The 22903-nt window shown below is 29.0% G+C and overlaps 1 protein-coding gene across 1 annotated transcript in view; it reads right to left on the minus strand.

Moving 5' to 3' along the window:
- Positions 1 to 9409: 9409 nt before the first annotated feature.
- The window catches only part of LOC100206428 (uncharacterized), a 15797-nt gene continuing 2303 nt past the window's right edge, over positions 9410 to 22903 (minus strand). Inside the window, exon 2 of the mRNA XM_065813788.1 lies at positions 9410 to 10129. Within this exon, the coding sequence (XP_065669860.1) occupies positions 9546 to 10129 (584 nt within the window). The 3' untranslated portion in view covers positions 9410 to 9545. The remainder of the gene's footprint in view (positions 10130 to 22903) is intronic.

Here is a 22903-nt window from a genome sequence, read left to right on the forward strand (position 1 = left end):
AAAAATTTCATGTTTTTTTTTTATATTTTAAAGTAGTTTCCATGAGTTTTTTCATATAATATGATATAGAAAAGTGGGTTTAAAGCTTACGAATTGCGTCAATTTGATTGAAAAATCAAAATTATCCACGTTCGCTGCCATTTTTTACAAAAGAACAAACATAATATTGAGTTTTTAATCTTTTATTTGTTATCTTTCAGCTGCCATTCTTCTTTTTATGCCAGATTATTTTGTTTCAAAGATAGTTAAGAAATATATAACTTCACATTTACGGGTTTACGATATTATCATTTATGAAAGAATTTTATGTAAAAGTAAAACATAATTTTATTAGAAACTTTAAAAGAATATAACATAACTTTATTGTCATTTAGTGACGAAAAATTTTTAAATGAGAAACTACAAGAGAAAAACTAATATCAAGCTAACTGGAACGAAGATGACATGAAAAATGCTATTACAGCAGTAAAGTTGAAGCAGATATCTTTAAGAAAGCTTGTAAAAACTTAAGTGTGCCAAAAGATTCACTACATCGGCGTGTTAAAAAGGCTTCACTTAAAAGTACTTGGAAGATTTAGAAAAGTGCTTTCTGATAACCAAGTCTTGGTTAAAAAATTTGGAATTAAATTTTTTTTGTAGAACTCAAATACTATCAATTAATATGCATCATTGAGAGACCATAAAATGAATTGTCCATATCTTTGATATACTTATTTAGATCTTGTTCTTGGTCCAAGAACAAGATCTAAATAAGTATATCAAAGATATGGACAATTCATTTTATGGTCTCTCAATGATGCATATTAATTGATAGTATTTGAGTTCTACAAAAAAAATTTAATTCCAAATTTTTTTAACAAAATTAGTAAATTAGCAGAAGAAGACTTTGTGCAAGGCTTTTTAAAACACCATCCTGATTTATCATTAGGAATATGAGAAGCATATTCTATAAACAGAGTATTTGGTTTGAACGAAGATAATATTAAAATCTATTTTAGTAATTTAGAGAATTTGTTAGATAATTATCATTTTGAGCCACATCAAATTTTTAATTGTGATGAGTCTGGGTTGTCATGCATCCATAAGCCATTAAAAGTTATCTCATCTTCACAAAAACAGTGTGTTTCATCAGTGGCAAGTGGGGGAAAAGGAGTCACAACAACAATTTTATGTGCATGTAATTCTGTTGGTCATTATGTACCACCCATGATGATATTTAAGCACACAAAAAAAGAAATTATTACTCACAGATAATACTCCAGTTGGAACTATTCAAGGATGCTCAGAAAATGGCTGGGTTAATACTAATTTATTTCTTGAATATATACAACATTTTGTTAAACATGTACGATGCACCTTGATCAACAAAGTTTTACTTATATTTGACAGTCATCGTTCTCATACCAAAAGTTTAAAACTTATAGACTAAGTTCACTTTAAACTCGTGACAATGGATTGTTTTTGCTATCGCTACAACCACACACAACTCATAAACTTCAGCCATTGGACCGTGGATTTTTTAGGCCTTTAAAAACCTTTTTTAATCAAGAATGTATGAGATGGATGCAAAGCCATTCAGGAAGACAAATACGAATAGAAAATCTTGGAGAAATTTTTAATGACGCATATTTAAGAGCTGCTAATATGGAAAAAGCTACTTCAAGTTTTAGAGCAAGTGGATTTATCCCATTTAATCGGCATTTGTTAGAAAATGAATATCCAAGTACATCTTTGAGTGATAGTAATAATAAAATCAGGTTATCCATACCTCATGAAGTTCACTTTAAACGCGTTAACAAACAAGAAAGTGAAATTCTACAGCAGCCAGAGTTGACTACATTAGAATTAATGAGTCATGATAAATTAAAGCCAATTGAAAGCTTTTCAGAGACCACTGCTACTTCATCAAGCTCTTTTGAAGACATACTTCAAATTCCAAAACTTTATCCTCTAAAAAGAAAATTAGTTGAAAAATCTCAAATTATAACTAGTTCTCCATATAGGGAAAAAATTTTACTTGAAAAGAACAATGAGAAAAAAACAATAGGAAAAAAAAAAGAACAATAAGAAAAAAGATTTACTGTAAAAGAACTATGACAATAAATTAAACAAAAAATGTATAAAAAAAGTACAAAAAGAAAGTTAAAGAAATGCTTGATTGAAAAAGATGTAAACAATCAAGAGGAATGGTTTTGTCCAGTTTGTCAAGGGAAATGGTGCAATGGTACCCAAATTAACTAGATAGCTTGTTGTGTATGTATTGTTTGGGACTGCACATTAAATGATGTTTGCTTTTTATGTGAATAGATTTTATTCAAATTTTATGATTAACATGAAGCTTTGCATATGCATTTTTTTATTGATAATTTTTTTTTAATTCCTATCGTGTTTTTTGATTTAAAAGGAAAAATTACATTATAAAATGATACCTTTGTGTTTTTATTTGCATTCTTATACTTAATCAGATCGAGTTTATTAAAAGTCTGCTTTAATTTTATTGAAAATTATATTTTTTACTTAGTTTTTTCTTCAAATGAAATTTGTCTCACTTTGCCCCAGGTTTTGGGGAAAGTGAGACAGGGTAGTTGTCATTTTGAACTTAATTATGTACCAATGCAGCAACCTATCACCACAAATATTTAAAAGATCATTAGACATAATGTGCTAGTGGCCTTCAAAATTTCTTGTTGTGAAACGTAATTCTTCTCATTGAACATTCTGTGTCTTGCTTTGCCCCAGGTTAAGGGAGAGTAGGATATTGGCGAACACCTAAGCGGGAATGCAAATTAAAGACACCAGTTATACAAAATTGATCATATTTATTGCTAATCAATTAGTTTAACTATTCAGTCACAAACCCTCAATAGCAATTTTTTTAAATCTTATAAAATAAAAATTTATGGCAAAAATAAAACCATTGGTGCTCAGAATTACCCTGCCTACGTCGGGTAATTCCGAACACATCGGGTGGGGGGGGGGGGAACACATCAATCACAAACGCTGTTGTGAAATAACGGATAAAATTCTAATTGTAATAACTAAGTCTAAAAATTATCACAAAAAAGTAAAATCAAATTATAGTAAACAACATCCGCAGCTTTATTACACTACTGCACGTCTGGAACTGAGCATAGGATCCCTTCTCAGCAGGTAAACAGAAATAGTCGAATTTATTTTTCTACAATGCTGTTTTGACCATGTTCGGAGTTACCCCGCGTTCGCCATTACCCCACTCTCCCCTACCCTAACTATAAATATGTTCATAAAAGTTCAAACTGATATATACAAAAAAAAAAGTGTGATCTTAACTTACTCTCTAGAAAAATCAGTTTGAAAAATGAATGAAATGCAAGGGTAAAGGACATATTAAGGTCACATATTTTATTTGTTCTAGATTGCTTTTGAAGAAGTGTATTTCCTATGCATTTTTATACTATTGAGGAAACTATATTATAAATTAATTACCTTTAATTCAACATCTTTAGCATTATCGGATTCGTCGAACTTTACTTGATGATTGGTTTGACAAAAATTGATGATATCCACGTTAATTCATTTTTGATGGCCTTTGAAACAATACGCTTTCTCGGTGTATTTTTACTGAGGATATTAGTTAAAAAACGAATAGCTAATTGCAGTAGTATGGCCCTGAGTTAAATAGTTAGAAATTGTAAAAAAGTTCACCTTCACCATAACATAGTGAATTAGCCAGAAGAATAACAAAGAAAATCAACACATTTCAAATAAGTAAACTTTGTTTGCTATCGCATTTTCTTTTTTCTAATAATTATTGGTAGTAAGGAATTTAGAATTGACTTTAATTTTTTTATGTTTCTGACTTTTTATTTTTTATAATAGTTAGTTTCTAGAAATAATGGATATTTCATTTACGTTTATTATTTTATTATTTGTTTTATTTATTTTCAATTTTAGAATTTATATAATGATTTATGAAGAATGCACTTTGAATCATCAAAGTGGTTTTTTGTTTGTATTTACGGTCTTATCGCAGAGCACCGCGCAAGAGCATATGACTAAAAAGTTTACGTCTCCTTCCTTACAAATGTCGTTTATTTGGCTTGAGCCGGCGTCGAACCTCGGAACTCTTGGTTCTGAGCCAGAACCACTTCTAACCATTGTGCCATGGGTGCAGTAATTCATATTATTTTATAAAGATTATTGATAATCTAGTTTAGTACCAAGGTTGTACCGGGATGTATTTGATGGATTATTCACTATTGAGCAATTGGATAGAGATGTGTCAAAACATTTAAAATTTAAAACTGCATGTAACAAATCATGAGTGGAATGAGCTTAGACTAATCGAAAATAGGCTTACGAGAAGACATATGAGTCACTAAACTTAATTTCTTTGTGTATAAAAAATCTCATCTTTCCAATTTTTAAAGCTTTAATGACAGAAGAGCTATTGGGAAAGATTACGCATGTCAAAATATAAAGTACTAACGCGGCTTTGAATGCAATCATATGGACTTGTGTACCAAAATCTATATTTGCTGGAATAGAAACAATAGAAATGGGTACCTATTCAGCTGTAATACATTTTAACAATGGCAGAAATGGAATCTTTTGCAGCTTAGAAAATTTCAGATACACAGGAACAGTTTCGCACCAAATTTCAAATAAACTTGATGAGTCATCGTAACGTTACTTCTATTTCTTTTTTCTACAATTACTATAATAAGCACTGCTCTAAAGAGCTAGCGTCTCTTGTGCCATCTACTAAAATTCATTCTAATGTTACTAGTCATTCAAAGTCTCATCCTTTTTCTGTGAGTGTTCCTAAGTGCTCCAAAAACTCTTATTCGTCTAGTTTTTTTCCTCGAACATCAGTTCTTTGGAATTCGCTTCCTTCATCTTGCTTTCCTGATTCATATAATTTGCAATCTTTTATGTCGTCTGTCAATAGTTATTTTGCTCTACAAACTTAATCTTTTCTCTTCCAGTAACTTCCAACTCTTATAGTGGTTGCTTGCAGCCTTTTTTGAAGCGAAGATGTAAAAAAAAAGGCAAAAAAAAACAACTTGATATTTCATGTGTAAAACGCATGACCAAAAAACAAATGCAAAAAAAAGCAATGTAAAAAAGCGAAGACAATCTATGAGAGCGAAGCAGAAGAGCTACAGTGATATTTTAAAAGAAAGGGAACCCAGAGGCAATTTTACGTGGGTGGGTTGGGTTGGGTGTCGGGGGGTGTTACACCCCCCAAAGAAGATGCTTTTCAAGTTATAGTCGTTTTTTTTTACGAATTTAGTCGGTTGGTCGGCTATTTGACACAATTCAGTCGGTTAAGTTTTCGTTTTGAGGACCTTTTTTATTTTTTATCTTTTTTTTTAGAAGGTAGTCGGTACTTTTTGAGAATCCCCCCCCCCCCTTCATTATATTTGTAAAATCGCCTCTGAGAAAACCCATAAACTCTTGTGCTAAGGAAAGATATTTAAAGATTTATTTATTGAGATTTTTACTTTTTAAACTTTCTTTTGTGCTTTCCTCAGCTTTACATTTCGAGTGTTTTTCAAAAATGCGATAACTTGATATTGGATAGAGCGTTTGTGTTTAAATTTTCATTATATCTCTTTAACAGTCCTGTGTTTTTTTTAAAATACAGTCGCTATTAGTCCAGCTTTTTTTTTTGAAATGGTCTCTAAATGTCCCGTGTTTTTAAAATAATCATGTTTTTTTACTAAATAAATAAAAAAGTTTTTTACTATTTTTAACATTATTAAACACTACAAAATGTTGTTATTCAAGTTTAAGAATATATAAATCATACTAAATAAACACAAAATTTTAAAAATGTATTCACTAATATTCACTTTTTGTATGATAATTGGAAAAGCATGAAGCTGCAAAAAGTCCTACATCACATTCTGCCCATTCATATCTTGAATCTTTTCGAATTTTGTGTTAGTAACATATTGCACACCTTTTTTGAGCATTAGTCTATTATTATTTTTAATAACCATTCATCAAATATATCTTTTCATTATTGATTCATCAAATGTATAAGTTTTTATCTTTTAGTATTTACTTTTTGTAAGTGTAAGTGTTAAGTATTTACTTTTTGATAATTATTTTTGCACTGAAAGAACTTCTTTATTTGTCATATCAAAAATTAAAGTGTACACGTGTAAAAGCGAATTATTAAAACAAAATCTCTGCAATTATATAGTAATAAATTTTGTGATAAGTAGACGTATAGTTACTGATGAACAAGAAAGAAATATAAGGAAATGCATAAAAAAGTAATATTACGACATGGACATTTAGGAAAGCACTTTTAGTTTGCGTAATATTACGGCATGGACGTTTGAAAACCACTTTAAATTTGCGTAATAATACGGCATGGACTGTTAACGGGATATGTTCACAACATATATGCTCTCCATTTAACCCTCAGAATATTTATGAATCACTCTAAATACTGTTGTATAGACCTAAACGTTTAAAAACTCTCTCTAAACTTGAGAGCAGTTTTTTTATTTTACATTTGTTGCCGTAGTAAATAAAGTACTTTTACAAATACAAACAAGAAGATCTTACTAATCTTTTCGTCAGAACCTTTCACAAGCAGGTGAATATAAACCACTGCAATAAATAATAAACAAGATGAGACGCATTTTACAATCAAACTAGAGTAAATTTGTATATTATATACCATAGTTTTCAAGTTTTTTTTTATGAGAATGAAATAAACTCTATAAATATCTATTATTGCTTACCAGTTGAATTTCTTTTTTTGAAGCCGAATTGCTTTCAGTACTACATAGATATTTGATACATTGCCTTCAATTATTCTGCTCAATTGGGCCATCACCAATCGTTCCATCATACGAAAATCTCCTATGAAAATTTTTTTATTAATCTCGTTTTTTTTTTATCATTGGTTCATTTAAGTTTTTTCCCGCCTTCCTGTTTTCCCGTCTCATACAGTTTACAGTTTTTTTTAAGTCTTCTGTCACTTCCTTGCTCTTTAACACGTTTGTTTCATAGTTACTCTTAACTTAATTCGTGGCTTCAGATAAACTACTTTAAAACTAACTTAGTGTTAAATCCTCGACTATCAATTTAAATCCCTGACTACTTATTTAAATCCCTAATTACTAATTTAAATCCCTAACTAGTAATTTATCAAGAAGTTGATTAAGATTAATCAGATAATTAAAACCTGTTTTCAACAGGTTTTAATTATCTAGATTTGATTTATTTTTAGGTAATTGTTGTATACGGTAGAGCTTTGTTAGTTTGAATAGTTTGTTGTATACGGTGGTTAGAGCCGATACGTTATAGAGGCATGAAAGAGTTTAGTTTTTTTGAAAGATCTATTAAAGTTTCCTATTTCTCTTGTGTTAAATTTATTAACATTATTTTAAAAAACGTTACTTATTAAATGATGTTGTAGGAGACCTAGTTTTAATTTTAGTACAAACAATATTTTTAGGTTAATTTCACTCAAAATGTTGAAAACTGTACATACGCCATTCAGGCTCCACGCCCTCGATATGGTCAGGGCCGTCCCGAAGAGATCTTAAAAGGGGGGGGGGGGCGTTTTATGTAAATGTTTTTTGTCGACTTTTTGCCTAGAAAATTTTTTTGAAAACTAAGATTTGAAAAAAAACAAGGCTAACATTTGCCAAATGCCAACAACAGGTTCAATTTTATCGACTCCAGTGTCCAAATTTGATTAATAACTTTGTAAAAAATTTCCCAGATACATCGTATGAAGTAAATTTATGGAATAGACCGGCTTGAGTTATTGAAAAGACTAGATTGCCAGATTTTATTGAAAGTCTTAAATATTGTAGGTTTATACCAGGAATGTCTCTAGCCCGAAAAGTTTATTAAAAAATTTTGTAATCAAATAACGAGTAGATTATTGCTAAAAAAATGTAGAACAAATTAATTTTTGTGTTTAGGTTGAGTATAGAAAACTAAACGTTTGTTTTTCTGTACTGCTTAGTTGCAAAGTATTTGATGATGATGTCATTTAGAATTTTCATCAAATTGTGTTTAATGCAGAGAAGAGCAAGATTTGTTAGTTTTTCTTAATCCATTTGTGCTTAGAAGGCTTACACCACCCATAACTCTAGTTACAATTTTCAGAGGCTTTGACTAGTGAAACTACAGTGGATGGTTAGAAAAAGAAAGGGAGGGGTGTAACAGACAATAAAAAACCGAACGGAAATTTGTATGACTATATAACCAAAATTATTTGATAAAATTTTTTGTCAATATTGTCACTGAATATAAGTTGAAGTTACGACAAACCTTTAACACGTAATCATTACTCGTAGGTGCTTAATACACCGGAGACGATGCTTATTAATTTTCGGAAAATTTTCCCACCCACCGCAACCTTATTAAGACCCCTCTTCCCAATTTATAAATTTGCTTTCAACAAAGAAACTTCATTTTGAAACTAAAAAAAAATATTCAGCCTTAAAAACAAAAACTCACTGATAAAAAATAAAAACTTTCAGCACAATCAGACTTTAAAAACCATCGATCAATAAAAAGATCTCGTAAATCTTGATTTAGTCAAAAATGAACTATTGGTTCTATAAGGAGAATTTCAGTGACGAAACTATAGACCCACAGAGTTCCAGTTGCAAATGAAAACTACCACTACAAAATGTAATTGTAATTTTCAATCTAGTTTACTCGCCTAATGTGAAGAGATATTTCAAATATTAAGATAAAGAAAAGAAGTATTGCACAAGTCATATTGAGCAATAAGTTCGCAAAGGTAAAAACTGTTGATGTTGCCTTTTATTTATCATTTGCAGAGATAAAGAGTTGACGCGAGGATTTCTCCTAAAGTTTTTATTATACGGCTGCGATACAGTAGTAAATACAAACGGCATTGATTGACATGATGATTGAATGTAAAAAATTTAGTAAATTTCACAAAAAAATTTTTTATAGGTTTCATTTTATTGCAAAATTTTTGTTTGATGGTGCGCAGGTTATTTACGAAAAATATAATATTTTAATAGCATTAAAATTTATCGTAATAATCTACTTTGATGATTTAAAATAATTATTCTTGGCTGTTGAAAGAAGTGTTCATTGTAAAAATCTTTTATTAGTCTCACTTAGGGTTGTCGAAATCTAGTTATTTATGGAAGAGAGCGCAGTGTTAAATTTATTTTTAATTAAGATTTGTACAGTGCTCTCCTACGTATATAACCGGATTTTGGTATCCCTAGTACCTTTTGAATTATACTTTAACATCATAAAAAAGCGTCAAGTTTCATCATAAAATGGCGTTATTAAAATTGGTCTCATTTTACATCAAGGCAACATAAAGTGTATGCTATGTAGTTTTAGTTGATTGTAGTCACGAGAACAAACATTTTCAACTCATTTTCTTTAATAAAGATAGTCATTTGAACAAAATTATAGCGTATTTTTATGACTAGAGAAACAAGATTTTCTAAAATACAACATGAAATACAGAATACTTCCCTTGTCTTATGAGTTTTTTAAATTCATCAAAATAATTTATTTGTTTTAAAATTCTATTAACTTCTTTTATCACAATTTGATTTACAACTAGACTGATGTATATTGCAAAGAAGGTGTTCGGAAGGTGTTTGTACAACGGACATACACATCTCATGCTGGCCTGCGCAATCTTCTGGACATCCTCGTTTCGATACTGTATTATTGGAACACAATGCATTGCACGTTTGACGAGAATTAAAGCATGCGAATTGTTCAACTTTTGTTCCAATTAAAATACATTGGTCAAAATTGAATTGACATTTTGCTTGACAGGTTTCTAAGTTTTCGTCTTCAGTTTTTGAATACGCAAAAAAACAATCGGGGTAACAGCGTATAAAGGTTTCACTACAACCAATTTTTTGAAGGTGATTATCACTTAAAAATTGACAATCGTCATTTGCATTACGACAGTTTGTTGCGCATTTAGATTTTTGTTCAGATATAAGAAAAGGAGAAGAAAAGTTTTCCGATGACATTCGTTTTGTTGATTTTTCATTTACGGAACTTTCATACTGTTCTAATAGTTTACTTAACTCTTCAAGAGTTGCACGATTAATGTCACGTGTTGAGACACAAACAGCAAAAGCAAGACACAACAAAGCTAAAATATTTAAAACCATGTTTGTATAATACATACATACATACATACATTAATTTATATATATATATATATATATATATATATATATATATATATATATATATATATATATATATATATATATATATATATATATATATATATATATATATATATATATATATATATATATATATAACGAAGGAAATCAAAGAAACCTGCATATTCCACATAGTACATTATGACTTTAAACTTGCAGTAGATTTTTTACGAGTTTTGTTTTTTTGATTATTTGTTTTGTTCTCTTATTTTATTTAGTTTTTTTTTCTTTTCTTTTTAATAATTTTGTGAGTACTAGTCCATGCTATATTAAGAAATGATAGAAAACAATAGATTAGACTAAAATAAAGTTTTTTTCGTGAACTGTCATCAAAAAAAGATATATATAAAATACTCATTGCAGTTGATATTTTTGTTTCAATGTGTCCATATGATTTCTCCATGAAATTTTTTTATCAACTTACACACCAAGAAACTTTGTATACTTTTCCCGTTTTATTATTATGCGATTAATGAGCAACTCTGAAATTTTAAATAGAAAATTTGTTGATTTATTGACCTGTTTAAATAAAACAAAATGTTATTAGTTTTTTCATAGTTTGAAAATAGCTTGTAAAACATTAAAATCTTTTAACTCAGTACTCATTATTGCAAACATAGATTTTAAATTATTAAGGCAGTTTAACAAAGCTGTATCATCAGCATACATTATTGAAGATACTATAGATTATACATATCATTAATAATTATTAAAAACTACTACGAAATATATATGTGTAGTAATGATATAAATTAATAAAATGTCATGTTCGGTACCATAGTATTTATAACTTTTCAAGATGATAGTTCAGCTCATATAACAAGAGCCATTATCATACTAAATAACGTTAACTAGCCGTTATAAAAATTATTGAAATCATAAAAAAAATGATGCCATTGCAATTTAAAATTTTTAATTTTAGGAAAAATAGTTTCACATGATGAGTTCAAAAGACGTTCAAAACATTCAAAACGTTCAGAAACATTCAACAGAAACGTTCAAAACATTCAAAAGACGTTCAGAACGTCTTTTGAACGTTCATAAAACGTCTTTTTAGGACCAAATGCCGGCTGGGCTAGCTTAGTAATTTGAAACAACGGAAAACATTTTAAGATTTTTCCAAGTTATATTTTCATTGTAATGTTGTGTGTGTTCTACCTCTCCAGGTGCAATCCAGCTGACTTTATTTAAAAAAATTTTATGTTCTTGGATTTGTGTGAAACTTTTTTTTCTCGTTTTACCAATGTAACATGTACCCCATGAGCAACCAAGTTGGTACACTCCTGGGTGACTGCTTGGATGTAGTTTTGATTTATTACAGCACCTTAAGTATTATACATATCTAATTAAGTAAGGAATTACCAAAAAGGAATACCCTTTCAATACAAAATTTTTTAGATTTTTGTGTCAATCTTTTGAGGACTGTTTCAAGCGTACTTATAAAACATATCGGTTTTGAAGTTTTAGTACAAAATAGGTAATGTATTTCGTTCGGCGAAAAAACCAGTACAGTGATATAATGTCGTGATGAGATGGGTACGTATCTTATCACAACATTATATCAGATTTTAGGTACTTTTTCTAATTATCTACAAAATTCTTAAAAGTATAGGTAGCTTTATTAGTTTTTTTCTACAGACTTTTTCATCATTAGATAATTTATCATTTTTTAATGTCTCCTTAATTAGAGACATCTATTGCTTGTTTGCATTTTTTTGATAACGATAACTGCAATTTTAAGGATTTCGGCAAGTATTTCAGTTGGATAAGATGCATTACTTTCAAACATAGAGCAAACTTCAAAATTTAAGTATGTTTATATTAAATGAAAGCATTTTGTGAAAAATTATAAAATTGAAGTCTAGGAACAAATAAACTCCAAAAAACTTGCGTAACAACATCATATGTGAAGGCATTTAATAAGTAATGGCTTGTATTTGTTTGTGGTTAATACCTGATGAGTTATTTTTTTAAGTTACGAGCTTTATACTTATATTAATTTAAAATAAATTTAAATCCATTGATAGCTATCAAATTTTATGTGTTAATAATACTTTAGTATTCAAAGGTTTTGACACTGAACGCTAAAAAACTATTAGATATAATTTGAAATCTGTTTATGGATAAAATCTTAAATTGGAATAGTATTAGTTAAAAACTCAGTAACTTATTGCTCTCTTTGTTGTTGTTGTTATTGTTGTTGTTGTTGTTGTTGTTGTGGTTATCAAGGTGCTCAAAGAAGTCTTTTTATCTTATCACAGAGCACCTCAGAGGAGCATTTAGCTAAGAAGTTCGCGTATCCTTCATTTCCAACCACGCTTAGTTGGCCAGAGCCGTCATCGAACCTTTGACCTTTCGGCCTTGAGCCAGAATTCTACACGTTACGTCACGGCTGCTTCGTGGGTTTCGGCAGTCGAGTTTAGGAAAGGCACAGGTTTTTGATCTCAGACTCCATTATCTAAAATATTTTGCAAAGCACCTTAATTTAAATGGCATAGTAAAGATATTAACAGCATAGTAAAGATATTTGAATAGCTGCAGCTAATTCTGTAGAATCTGCTGATTAAGTGTCAATATTGATTTTTTAGTCTTATGTGCAACTACTGCAATAATACTAGTAAGCTATTGATGAGTACTCCCTTTAAGTTAAGTATTGTTAACTAAAGTAGAACAATCGACAAGATTTAAAGAGTATTTATTAAGTTTTAGCAAACTAATTCAAAAACAACATATTGCATACTGCTAACTGCAGTATTCTGATATGTGTTTTGTTAGTTTATTAATATTTCAAAAAGTTTCCAATAGGAATATGTTCATAATATAAAAAAGTTGTATAATAGATTCTCTGCCACATCCAAATTTGTATCATAGATTTTCTGTCACATTTCTTGATACGCCATAAGATTACGTATGTTAACTTACTGAGTTTTAACTCGTTTTATAACTTATTTTGGGAGATGTAAAATTTTTTTTTAGAAACATCACAACAAACGCATTTAATTTTAAACGACAAAAAAAGTTTTTTGCTGCAAGATTTTTCAGATTGCCTTTACAAATATGAAAACATTTTTTTTAAAAAAAAGGTTAAAGATCAATAATTAAAAAGTTGTTTAACCCATCATCAACCATCTCTAGTTTATCTTTTATTTTTTTGCTGATGATCTTTTTATTTCTCAAATTTATTATCAACTAAAAAAAGCATTTTCAAAACTTACGATAATTTAAAATAATTTTAACCGAAGTTTTTAACCGAAAACAATCGTCAGCGTTACTGTAATTTATGACTTATTTAAAAATTTAAGAGCATAATATGATAAATCATTGTTAAACTCAAATTATGAAACAAAAATAGGTTACAATCAAGTTTTAAAATAAAAACTAACACGGTTGCTATGGTGGTTGCTAGTAATGTAAAAATACCTTTATGGTTTTGAAAATTAATTAAGGGTCTTTCTTTCAAAAATTTTTTTATGGAAAGTGAAATGTTATTCATTTTCAGGGTATTCAAGATGTTAAAATTTAAAGAAAAAAATACAACCCTCTTCAATTTGAGTGGGTTAAAAATTTTATATGGTCAAAGCTTTTGAACACTGAGAAATTGTACTATGAAACTTAAAATTGATGAAAATAAGTCTCGTTGAAAATAATAAAAAAAAAGATTTTATCAACTCTCGTTGCTCTACCGTTAAAATCAGGGGGCAAAAAATTGCCATTTTTTGTAAATCATCCTTATTTGACATAGGTATTTAACTCTCCAAACATTTAAATATTTATACTCAAACACCAAAATCTTCCGCACCTGGTATATATATATATATATATATATATATATATATATATATATATATATACATATATACATATGTACATATATACACACACATATATATATATATGTATATATATATATATATATATATATATATATATATATATATATATATATATATATATATATATATATATATATATATATATATATATATATATATATATATATATATAACATATACACACAGTTAAAGTACTCACACTACTTAAACAATACTAACCAACCAAATGTTAACACTAAATGTTAAGACTAAATAAAAAAGTAAAATACCATTTAATCAAAACATTATTATATGGTAATAACAATAGGGTAAAAATTTGTCCAATTACAAAATAATCATTCTTTTGTCGAACGATATTCTTGAAGTTACCGTAATAGTTCATTTGTTTAACAATTCTAAGATATAATATAATTTACATAACAGCTAACAAGTTGATTTGCATTTAGCTTGAATTAAATTGCAACGATAATGTTCTAACGGTGTAACTGCTTGATTAGCGCATAATTCATGTTGACCTGCACAATCTTCCGGACAGCCTCGTTTAAATACTACTTTATCAAAACACAATGTATTGCATGTTTTACGAGAATTAAAACATATGAACTGTTCAATTTTTGTTCCAAATAAAATACATTGGTCAAAATTGAATTGACATTTGCTTTGACACGTTTCCGTTTTTTCACTTTCTGATTTCAGTTGCGCAAAAAAACATTGTGGAAAACACTGGATGAAAGTTTCACTACAATTAAGTTTTTGAAGATGGTTGTCGCTAAGGAATTCGCATTCATAGCTTGTATCACGGCAGTTTGTTGCACATTTAACTTTGTGTTCAGGTATTAGAAAAGGAGAAGAAAAACTATTTGGTAACGTTTTTTTAAATGATTTTTCGATCATCGAATTTTCATACTGTTGTACAAGATTACTTAACTGCTCAAGAGCAGCGCGGTTTATGTCAAGTGTAAAAACAGCAGAAATAAGGCACAACAATGCTAAAATAATCAGAATAGTGCGTATATACATAAGTATAAAAGAAATAGTGCGTATATACGTAAATATAAAAGAAAAAGGTTAAACAACAAAATAAATAGAAAAATCTCGAGTGTTATTAACTTTATTTCTTTATTTACAAGTATGTGTAAAGAAATACATTAAAAATTGTTATAATATAAAGCATCATAAAACCTAATATATATATTAGAGTAATGACTTTTTTTTTCAACCCCATGCTCCTGTACTGTAGTTTGATGAAGTTTTACTTCAAATGTATTTAGAATGTCATAGTCATGTAATACAATAAATTTTCAATCCAACAATGACTAAGACCGTTGGCCTTGCTCTTGCTTGTTGCATATAAAGAATAGAAGGTGCAATTTGCCTTTATTTTTGCATGATGAATATATTTCCTTCGTTACTTTGATTGCGCGCTCTACGCATTGATTATTTCTGGGAATCTGTAGTGTTGATGGTTCTCGCTTCCAGATTCCAGTCACGCTTCCTTGATTTTTTAAAGAGCTTAAAGCCTTTTTGTATGAATTTAGTACTTCAGCCAAGTTATTAAAGTTGTTTTCGTTGTACAACTAATTTGTAAACCAATGGTCTGCCCAGCCATATGATTTAAATCGACATCTCTGCAGGACTATCTTTGTTGAAGGAACTAAAATGAAGGCCAGGATCGCTGGTATAGATCTGGAATTCCACCTTGCATTGCTGATATTGGGTAATTTCTGAAACCTGATCAATGGAAAATGCCATTTTTCATAAAAACAATTGGAACACTCGTAAGATAAAATAAAAATTTTATATCATCTCTCCAGCCTGATGTTTCGAGAATTCTATTCCGTTACCAAACTGTGTTTTTCAGTTGTTCGTACAGTTGATACAAATGGATATTCGATGTTCAGCGATTGTGCTTTACTTCCAAGTTCTTCACTCATCACCAAACGGAGGATTTTATTTAATACATGGCGTTGACAACTGATAAAATAAGGTTTGTTGATGCATTCTCTGTGAACATTCGTTGCAATATTACAACACCACCATTCTTTTTTCAAGTGTTAACGCTGGTGGTATCTGCAACAATCATTTGTATTGAATTCCATAGGTGAAGTTCATCGAGGACTTTAGAAATTCCTTGAGCAATAGTTTTCCCTGCCATCTACCAAGCCCAGGACATCCAATTTGATTTCTCTTCTTTCATTTTTAAGGGTTGACCTCTTGATAATTGATTCCGTTAATGTGCTTGCCATCAAAGTGTAAGGATCAACTTTCCATATACAACTTTTCAATCATTTCTTTTTTTAGCTTGATTGCCTCTTTGTTTATTGACTTGTAAATAGCTGATTGACTTGGAGTTGGGATGTCAATGCCTTCACGAGCTAATTGCTTGCATATGTTAGCAGCTTTGTTTGTTGATACTCTTGTGCAGGTCACCAAATTTACTGCAATTTTGCATTTTTTAATAATTTCTGCTTGATGTAGGAGTAGTCTCATCATCTTCTTCTTCTTCTTCATCGTCATCATCATCATCATCATCATCATCATCATCATCATCATCATCATCATCATCATCATCATCATCATCATCATCATCATCATCATCATCATCATCATCATCATCATCATCATTGTCGTCATGGTTTTCATATTCACTGTCGTAAGCCTGTCAGAATCAGTAAAACCAGGATAGTAAGATGATGAGTTGGATGACCTATTAGAGAGTTTTTGTCTTTTAGAGGGATGGATCGCTTCTTTACTGGGCGCTTGGTCTGTAGAGTATCCCACTGTTCCTTTGCTTTCCACTTGGAGATGGTACAATTGCTTGTCTTTGGAAGTTAACCATGTTCCATCCACTTTAGTAATATCAAAAATTTCATCAAGAGGTTCGTAGCTTCCCCGCTTGACACATTCATCATAACATTTCAGTATTTTATCAAGCTTTGTTCGTATAACTTGATCAGATACCTGAGGAAAAATCAGTTTATTCTTCCACAATTTGGTAACTTCTTTGAAAATTTCCGCTATTCACTCCTTTCTTCCTTTAATTTTTGGTCCAAGGAAACGGTAGCGTCAGATAATTTGCTTTTGGAAAGGCATTCTGCACTTTTCTTCCAGTGAATATTCTTCTAAAGGGATTTCATTCCTTTTATGAGAGTCTTCAAATTTTACCAGATTATTGGTCCAGACATCCTTGTTCTTCTGAATGCTACTATCGCTAGGCTTGTACGTCGCCATGTGTTGCTTCTGCATTAACTATAAAATTAGATAAGCATCTATATATACACAGTCTAAATTGTTCTAGAATGTTCTAAATGATTTTAGAGTATTCTAAATTGCTCTAGAATATTCTTAAATGTTTTAGAATGTTCTAAATTGTTCCAGAATGTTCTAAATTGTTCTAGAATATTCTTAATTGTTCCAGAGTGTTCTAAAGCCGTCTAAAATATTCTGGAATTTTCCAAAATGTTCTAAAGTTCTAAATACTTCTAATCTATACAAGTTTTAGATGATTTCTTCAGCAAAACCGTACGTTTCTACAGCAAAGCCGTAAGTAGCAGTAACAAGATTAAATAAATGACGATTCGTAATTTTAATTGCGGGTGACCTTTTTTTACAACCTAGAGGAATTGAACATATTTTCAATGTTTTTTAACAAAAGTTCATCGATTTATGACAGTAAATTTTTTTTTTTTTTTAAAAGTCAAAAAGTCATAACCCTAATATGTATATATATATATATATATATATATATATATATATATATATATATATATATATATATATATATATATATATATATATGTATATATATATATATTATATATATATATATATTATATATATATATATATATATATATATATATATATATATATTATATATATATATATATATATATATATATATATATATATATATATATATATATATATATATATATATATATTTATACACATACATATATATACACACAGTATTGTGCAAATTAAATGCATCAAAATTAAAAACAATAAAAATCCAGGAATTTAATTTTTTTTTTCCTCCAATATAATAAAAACTTATACTCTAATATTTTGTGTGTCCTCCTAGCGCTGTTATCACTTTCTGCGCACGATTCGGCATAGAATCTTCCAAATTTTTACAAATGTTTTGGATTTTTTGGTCTTCAAAATAAGTCTGAAGGATAGTGGTGGTAAGCTTAGTTTTAGTTGCGCAGTCATGTTTTCACAGCATTTTTTTACAATTGCCCAGAGATTCTTAATTGGATTGAGATCTTGAGTTACCAGGCCATTTAAGTGTTTTAATATTATTTCTACCATGAATTTTTTGGATGTTTGGCATGTGACTAATTTAGTGGTTTCATTGTTAACGCTGCGTTAAAATATTGAAAATACAAAACAAAACGCGTCAATGACGAGTTTGTTTGATGTTTTAAAAATTGGATTGCTGATTACTTCTTGTTGAACTTCAACAAGAAGTAATCACTCTTCATCTAATTCAGCATACTCAAAGAAAATATAACAATCAGAACTAAATATTTTGATTGCCGCACATTAGATTAAACATAAATATTCTGAGAATTATCTTCAAATGGCTATTGGGGTTTAACTTTTCTTTTTTTTTGTTATTTATCATTTTTTAGTGAAAAGATCTATCAATATTTTGACCCGTAAGGTCTATCAACATTTTGACCCATGTTATCTAGAAGCGAGTAATCTACAGAATTCATTATTATATCAAAAATCTTTCGAACTTTTTATGTTGTTCTGAATTAAAAGCAGAAAGTACCAAAAAGCTTTTTAAGCAATTCCATAAAAATGCATCTACTTGAAAAACTGCGTGCAAGTCGCATTTTTAAAAAAAGGCAATCTCGAGATGTCCACATTTTGAGATGAACCGTATATCCACATTTTGTGTTTTTTCTGTTTATTATCAATAAATATTCAACAATTAATGGGGTATGTGTCCAACAAATCTAATCTCAAGAATGATACAACTTTTTAAAATATTTAAAAAATTATTCGGACATTCTGGCAAAAAGTCTTTACAAATTAAATTTTACAACTTGATTTTTTCAAAAACACAAAAAAAGAACGTTGGTTCTCGGCTGACGATCTATTAAAATTAAAACTCACCTTTTTAAAACTGACGTTGCATAAGTTTAAACGGAAAGTTGCAGGTCTGTAGATACACATTGCAAAAATTATTTTTAAACTTTATTAAAAATTATAAATAAAGTTTAAAAAGATATGGTAAACCATAAAAATTGAAAAAACCAAGGAATGTATTTATTTTTGAAATTTTCAAAAAGTATTTTCTACGATTAACTGGTAAAGCAAAAGTTATAATATTTTAGACTGCCCTCTTCTTAAGTCGATGACTTAAAATTCAAAGTTTTATTTTTGTAATTCACAAATTTAAACACCACCCCCTCGCACCTGCCAAAAAGTGTACAAATTTTAACCTACCTTCCTTTCCTACAGCGTGACATAACTTATAAACAACTCTTAACTAAATAGACAACTAAAATAGCTCACTTTACAGTTGACTGTAGTTGATTAATTAACAATTATTTTAATGTCATGTAATTTGAAACAGTTTTTCACTCCCTCACCCATCCTTATGTCGTAGAATGACCGGAAAGTGATATTAAACTTTTTTTGTATTACATCATTAAAAATGTATTATTAAATGTATTACATCATTAAAAATACTTGAATGTTTATACAAAACATTCAAGTATTTTTTGAGATGTCTTATTTTTCCGAGCAGCAGCCTTTGTTTGTCAATTCATGTTTTGGAGTGTATAATAACAATTAAAAATAATTTAAAAAAAAATTAACAAAATTTAATTAAAAAAAAAAATGTCTCAAGTAAAGCGACCCCCTTGGTCTTTAGAAAGTGAGTATATTAGAATAATAAAAAGCGCCATTTATTTAAAGAAGCATAAAACTTTACTTTATGCAAACATAAAACTGAATGTTTGCATGTATGTTTTTACGTTTTCTTATATTTTAAATATAATCCCTTCAAAATTATGGTACAGTCAATATAAAAGAACACGCAAACAACATTGGCTATATATGAAACGACAATTTAGTCTATGGAACCATTGAAAAAAAAAAATGTAGCAGTAATCTTTGACCCACCATCATAAAGTTTCTTATACACGTGTTTTATATGTTTTCGTTTAAACCTCTGGTACTGGCTATGATTATTAATTAAAATAAATAAAAAAATACTTAAAATTTTTTTAAAATTTTAAAAATACTTTGTTTTTTAAAAAGTGTAAATTTTTATTGTCATATTTTTGTCAAATTTGGCATTGTCATATTTTAGGTCAACTTTGGCAAATTTTATTTCGTAATAGTTACTAGGGTTATTTAAAAAAGTCATTTTTGTATTTGTTTTGGCTTTTGGTTATTTATATATTGATTGTGGTTATTTGTACCTTGGTTTCGGTCGTTATTACCGGAATTTTGAAAATACAATAATGATAACTGTTGTTATCATTTCTGTACTTTCAAAATGCAGTAACGATAACAGCAATTATATAGCAAGTATATATTTCTTAAGCTTTTTCCTTTCTATAGGATCGAAAAATAAAAAAGACTACAAATACAAAAAAAAATTTGTTCCTAAATTTGATTTCTCCAAAAAAATATTTTCAGAAAAAAACGTAATTTTTAAGAAAAATTGTATTTATTAAGAAAAAATGTAATTTTTAGGAAAAAAAACTTTAGCAACTCTCTTATAAATGATTTCAGTTTAAAACAATTCGACGTTTATGATTTGCTTTTTTGGCCGCTTTTCAGCTTTCAGCTTCAATTAATTCCCTTTTAATTATCTCTTGTCATCAGCTAAAGAATCTGTTTCACGCTATCAAATCTGTAGCCTCCAACAAAGTTCTGAATAATTCCGATACTCCGCTCAACTGTTGACTGATTAAATTGAATTTAAAATTTGTTAAATGTTTTATTTAATAGTCACTACTAACTTTTCCGTCATCATCTGGGTTATCCAATTTAAAGAGCCCGGAACTGGTTGGTTTTGTTCGTTTAGCTGGAACTACTTTAAAGGAGTAAATCATTTGTATTGGAAATGTAAAAAAATTTAATGCTCATAATAATCTTTTCAACAATAGTTTTCAATCATGTTTTCCTTCACTTTGTTGATACGCAATTGAAGTGCAGGACAAGCTTCTCTCCCTTTAAGGTTTCAATTGTATTCCCTAATAAGTAAAATAACTTCGTCATTTTATTTAATTTTTATAATTTTCAACAACTTTTCTTTCTACTTATTCTTACCTAGATCTTATCTTCTTATAACTCTTGCAATGAACTGAGCTGCAGACGAGTGCATCCTCATGATTCACACGTTCTTTATTGCAGATCGCTGCAATAATTTTGGTTTAAGATCGGATTCTTATCCAAGCAAATTCTGCAGAAGTGAAGTCTACAAAACCCTCTGAACTAATACTTATCAGTTTCTAAATAATAAACATTCTTCTAATCTAAACTCCGTTTAATTTAAACTAATCAAAGTTAATATAATTTATTTTAGATTTTAGCTTTACTTTACTGGCTTTTACTGTAGATACAAAGTTTACTGTAGATACAAAGATTGTGAGATAAGTGAGATACTGTAGATACAGAGTTTACGGTAGATACAGAGTTTTTGAATTCATCGGCAGAATATTAATTTATGGAAACTACTGCTTTTAACTTTGATGGAAACAAGCATTATTTGTAATGTAAATCATTAGTTTACTTAGATCCAGTTCTTTTTTCTCTTGTTTTTTTTTTTTCGATTCTACAATCTTTATATTTCCAACTTGCCACCAATCCTTTCTGTAACAAATATTTTGAGTTCATTGCCTACCACTGAAGTAACATGCATTTTTTGATCTTTTTTCAGTTCTAAAAAAACAAAAACAGAACGTTCTCCACCTTGGAATCCAGAGAACAAAGCTAATCTGATTGGATTTTTTCCTCAAACTACCCCACGTATATAAAGAGCTTGTCCTGAATAAAATCTTTCTGAACCTACCAATGCTGAAATGTTTGCAATACATAGTGTTAGGTTTTATAATTTTATTTTTTAATAACATATTGAAAAGATTATTGATTAGTTACCAAGATGTTGGTTACTTTTTATTTATAAAAGATGTACATTTATTACATATTTTTAATAAATAAAAATATATGTTTATTATCTAACAAGGCTAATTTTGGAAAACTCCGTCTTCTCAAACATCAATTACAAGAGAAGTAAAACATCTGCGCTTTATAAAATTAACCTTATAAATGTAAGATTTTTGAGGGGAAGCTATATACAAACAGCATAACAGTTTTAAAGTTTAAAAACCTAAGAGACTTGATAAATTCTAAGTATTTTCTCAATGCTGATGAGCTGGTTCATGAGCAACTGGTTAAAAGGACCAGGAAAGCGGTGTCTCAAAAAAGACTCCGAATTTAAAAATTTTTCTTCTTAGTTTTTGGTATCCAGGAGCTCCAAAAATGTAAATAAGCTTATAGACTACTACAAACATCAGAGTCCAGTAAAAATGAGAGACTTAAAGTCGGAGTCCTTTTGGAACTCCGCATCCCTGGTTTAGACTAAAGACAACTTAAATTAGCATGTCATCACACTAATGTTGTTAAAGTTAAGGATTATTATTACATTCAAAAACAAAAAATATAAGATAAAAAATATTTTCATATAAATTGTTTAAACATTAACGATTGGACATATGTTTTCAAAAAATTAATTTTTTTTTTAATTTTACAGATACCACTTTTTGTCTGCGGATTTTTATTTTGCTTATATTTAGTCTCAAACGATGTATCCCAAAAAAAAATTTTC

This window comes from Hydra vulgaris, chromosome 12 (assembly GCF_038396675.1).
Source record: "Hydra vulgaris chromosome 12, alternate assembly HydraT2T_AEP".
Classification (NCBI taxonomy): Eukaryota; Metazoa; Cnidaria; class Hydrozoa; order Anthoathecata; family Hydridae; genus Hydra; species Hydra vulgaris.